The sequence below is a fragment of the Sus scrofa genome, chromosome 6 (genome assembly GCF_000003025.6).
Source record: "Sus scrofa isolate TJ Tabasco breed Duroc chromosome 6, Sscrofa11.1, whole genome shotgun sequence".
In the NCBI taxonomy this organism is placed as follows: domain Eukaryota; kingdom Metazoa; phylum Chordata; class Mammalia; order Artiodactyla; family Suidae; genus Sus; species Sus scrofa.
Window position 1 is genome coordinate 17,813,705 of NC_010448.4, and position 4,385 is coordinate 17,818,089.

The 4,385-nt window shown below is 43.7% G+C and overlaps 1 protein-coding gene across 1 annotated transcript in view; it reads right to left on the bottom strand.

Moving 5' to 3' along the window:
• Window positions 1-4,385, bottom strand: part of UTP4 (UTP4, small subunit processome component) — a 33,510-nt gene that overhangs the window by 28,797 nt on the left and 328 nt on the right. Inside the window, exon 2 of the mRNA XM_021093876.1 lies at window positions 3,131-3,291. Coding sequence (XP_020949535.1) covers window positions 3,131-3,289 — 159 coding nt within the window. The 5' untranslated portion in view covers window positions 3,290-3,291. The remainder of the gene's footprint in view (window positions 1-3,130; window positions 3,292-4,385) is intronic.

Here is a 4,385-nt window from a genome sequence, read left to right on the forward strand (position 1 = left end):
CCATAGCTCACAGGATCCTTAATGCGAGGGATCCAACCTGCATCCTCATGGATGATAGTCAGGTTCATTTCCACTAAGCCACAATGGGAACTCCAAGGCATTTTATTGTTGTATCTGCTTGATACAAAAGGGAATGAGTAGGTATAATTTTTCTTATCTGAACTTGAAAAGACAAAGTAGGTTAAGTGGCTTGCCCCAAGTGCCAAAGTCAAGGACAGGAAGAGAATGTAAATCTCCTTATCCCAAGTCCATGCTCTTCACTCTCACGGATACAATGTATTCTTCTTCTGAAAATGATTATCAAGCTAAGCAATCTTAATAGCAGGGGAAGGGAACATACAGAAAGTAGAAGACTAGACTGAATTAATTATTTAAGAAAAAAGAAAGCAGATGAGAAGAAAATGAGAGGTACTAGGTCAAGACTGGTTGACTTATTCATTCAACAAATATCAACTCGCAGTGTCTTTGTGTCTCAGCTAAATGCTGGAAATACAGCCATGATTATCACAGACAAGGTCTTGTTCCATAAAATCTGAAGTTCAGCAGGCAAGAAGATAATTAAACAAACATATATAAACAGTTTCATAATTACAATTAGCATAAAGACAAGAAAAATCACAGAATGCAACAAGTGTGTAGGATAGCATGGTTTTCATTTACAGGATGTGATTCATTTGTGGTGACCAGCAATTTCTTAACTACTATTATTGCTTCAGGGGTCAGCTCAGTAAGTCATTCCTTTCTAAGAATCCCAAACTCACCTCATCAGTGTAAGGCACTTCTCCACTAAGATTCTTGGCCTGTGCTTAGGTCTAACATAAAACTTAACCACATTGTTTGGAAACTGTATATATCTTTCCCCAACTGACTTTGAGCTCCTTGAAGGTAGGGCCTTTGATATGACTTTAGTGCTTAAAACTTGCCATTCATTCATTTACAAGCATTTACAGAGAGCCTAAATTCTTTTTTTTTTTTTTTTGTCTTTTTGTCTTTTCTAGGGCTGCACCCACGGCATATGGGGGTTCCACGGCTAGGGGTCTAATTGGAGCTGTAGCCACCGGCCTACGCCAGAGCCACAGCAACGCCAGATCCAAATCGTGTCTGCAACCTACACCACAGCTCACGGCAATGCTGGATCTTTAACCCACTGAGCGAGGGCAGGGATTGAAGCTGCAATCTCACAGTTCCTAGTCGGATTTGTTAACCACTGAGCCACGACGGGAACTCCAGAGAGCCTACATTCTAAGGACTAAGCTGCTGGGCACAGAATTCATTCATTTTTCCTTCTATTCATTCACTTCATTTATATCATATTGCCTAGGGCATGTAAGGCACTCAATAAATGTGAAATGAATTACTTTATTGCATCTGAAATTGGGAATCAGTGCCTTTGAAAAATGTGCTGCTGTAACAGCCCTCTGCATACGCCTAAAAGGTATTCTACCTAACTTAAAATCTTCTTTACTCCCAAACATAGGCATATAAGTCTACCTTCTCTCAGAGATGAACTTGGGAATTCATCTTCCTGTTGCTCCATCACCAAAAAGTTTGATATTAAAATGTCTCATCATTTAGGAATTCTAACTGTGGTTCAGCAGGTAAAGAACCCAAGATAGTCTCTGTGAGAATTGGGTTTGATCCCTGGCCTCACTCAGTGGGTTTAGGACCCAGTACTGCAGCAGCTGTAGCATAGGTAGCAGACCCTGCTCGGATCTGGCATTGCTGTGGCCTAGGCCTATAGCTGCAGCTCTGATTGGATCCCTAGCCTGGGAACTTCCATATGCCGCAGGTGAAGCTGCTTTAAAAAAAAAAAAAAAAGTTTAATCATTTCTTTTCTTGCCTTTTTTTAAAATGTTTTATTCTATTATTATTTTTTTTTTGTCTTTTTGCCTTTTCTAGGGCTGCTCCCAAGGCATATGTAGGTTCCCAGGCTAGGGGTCTAATCGGAGCTGTAGCTGCTGGTCCATGCCAGAGTCACAGCAACTCAGGATCCAGGCCGAGTCTGCGACCTACACCACAGCTCACAGCAACGCCAGATCCTTAACCCACTGAGCAAGGCCAGGGATCGAACCCAAAACCTCATGGTTCCTAGTCAGATTCATTAACCACTGAGCCACAACAAGAACTCCTCTTGCCTTTTTTAATTATTTTTTTTAAGACTACATCTGCAGCATATAGAAGGTCTCAGGCCAGGGACTGAACCCACACCTCCACAGCAACTCAGCTGCTGCAGTCAGATTTTTTTTTTCCCTTTTTCCTAAGCTGCAGCTGCAGCACCACTGGATTCTTAACACCCTGTGCTGGGCCAGGGATTGAACCTGTGTCCCACCTCCCAAGATGTTGCCGATCCCATTATGCCACAGTGGGCAATTCCTTCAGTCAGATTCTTTTTGTTGTTGTTGTTGTTGTTTTGTCTTTTCTAGGGCCGATCCCTCGGCATATGGAGGTTCCCAGGTAAGGGGTCTAACTGGAGCTGTAGCTACTGGCCTACATCATAGTCACAGCAACTCGGGATCCAAGCCACATCTGCGACCTACACCCCAGCTCACGGCAACACCGGATCCTCAACCCACTGAGCGAGGCCAGGATTCAAACCTGCAACCCACGGTTCCTAGTCAGGTTCTTTTCGTTAATCACTGCGTCATGATGGGAACTCCCCTATAGCCAGATTCTTAACCTACTGTACCCCAGTGGGAACTACCTCATCATTTGTCCTGAACTGACAATGAAATGAGTACTGACACCTAGAGCAGGAAATGCCACTTTGTCGAAGTTATAATCTGCAGAGACTGATATGAAGCAATGGTGTTGACAATTTCCCTTCTTGCTGTGCCCAACAAATATAACAAATCTCAGTTTCCAAACTGTGACACAGTGCACCACAATTCCTAGGTGGGATCTTTCTAACTCACATTACACAGATCAAAACTCTAAGCTCATTAGTCAGGCAAAAAACTACATATTTGCTACAGAACTTCTGTGGTTCTAAACAACTTGGGAGAGAGGTGGAAGAGCCACTTTCTTTTGATCTCTTTGTATATAAAAGACACACAAGGTTTTGTAAAATGAACAAAAAAAAGAAAAAAAAAATGACATCAAAACCACCAAATCAGGCTCCCAAATGACTTACTTTCTCCTGAAAGTAGTTTGCTGACAAATTATAAATTTCTACAGTGCCATCTGTTCGTGAAACAGCCAATCTGTTCGACTGGTTATTGTAAGCCACACAACGGATCCCTGATGGAACATAATTAAAGAAACGTACTCGATGGACCTTAAATTCACCCATTCCTAGAGGGGAAAAAGAGAATTATTGTTAAAACATCAACCACAGTATGACACACATATTGTTTATTTAACCACTGGTATAGGTAGAAGACTTCAGCTATATCCCACAGAGGTTCATTTCTAAACATCCACTTAATGATGCTTTCGTGACCCATACAGAATCTATCAATCTCCAGAAGCTCAGGACTCTTCAACAGAAAAAAGAGCAACACATAAAGCATCACTCAGATTCCTAGCAATCCTGACAACTCATTGAAGGAAGTGGTCCAGGAAAAGGAGAAGAATCTAAAAACCTGATCTTAGAGCAAAACACTGAATATAACCTCATTCTCTAACTGGGAGGCGCACTTGCGTGGGTCAATTAGAGCTTCAGTTGTATTTGAGGTAGAATTAAAGTCTTCCTGTATCTTTGTATTTTGTGCGTGGGGCTTCTGAGAGTGGGGGTGGTAAAGAGGAGAATAAAAAAAGAGGCAAAACATGTTGACAGACTAAAAGTCTCTCAAAGTTAGATCTGCAGAACTCCTGTATCAAAATTATCTCTAAAACCGGCTTTAAAAAATGCAGGATTATGGGTCCTATTCCATAGCTCCAGAATTCCAACCTCTTGGCGGGTGGCGGGGAGGTGGGGGAGACCGATTAAGAATCTGCACATTGGCAAATACCTCTATCTCTTTGGCATGCTAAGTTTGCAAATCACAGACTCAACTACGGTATTGACAGTGGGGGCTGATGGAACAGGAAGAACCCAGAGCTTCTCAATAGGAGGAAGCGACGGGACTGGTCCGGCATCTGTCAACTACTCCCCTACTCCGCGCTCTGCTGCCCTCAATATACACACTCGGGTCTGGTTCACCCCTTGTCCGTTTCCCTTCAAGGTGTGTGAAACCTGTCTGCAGAGCAGGCGACCTCGGCCTGACCAGGCTAGGAGGGCGTATGAAACGCGCGAGGGCTCCTTCGCCCCTTCTCTCTCCGGAATAGCCCCCACCCGACTTCGACACTAGGGAATCGACGAGCTCCGCGGGGCGTCGACTTAGTGCAGGCAGCACCAGTTCCAACTCTTCCCGTCACCCCCGCTTCCCGCCCCCTGCCCAACTCAC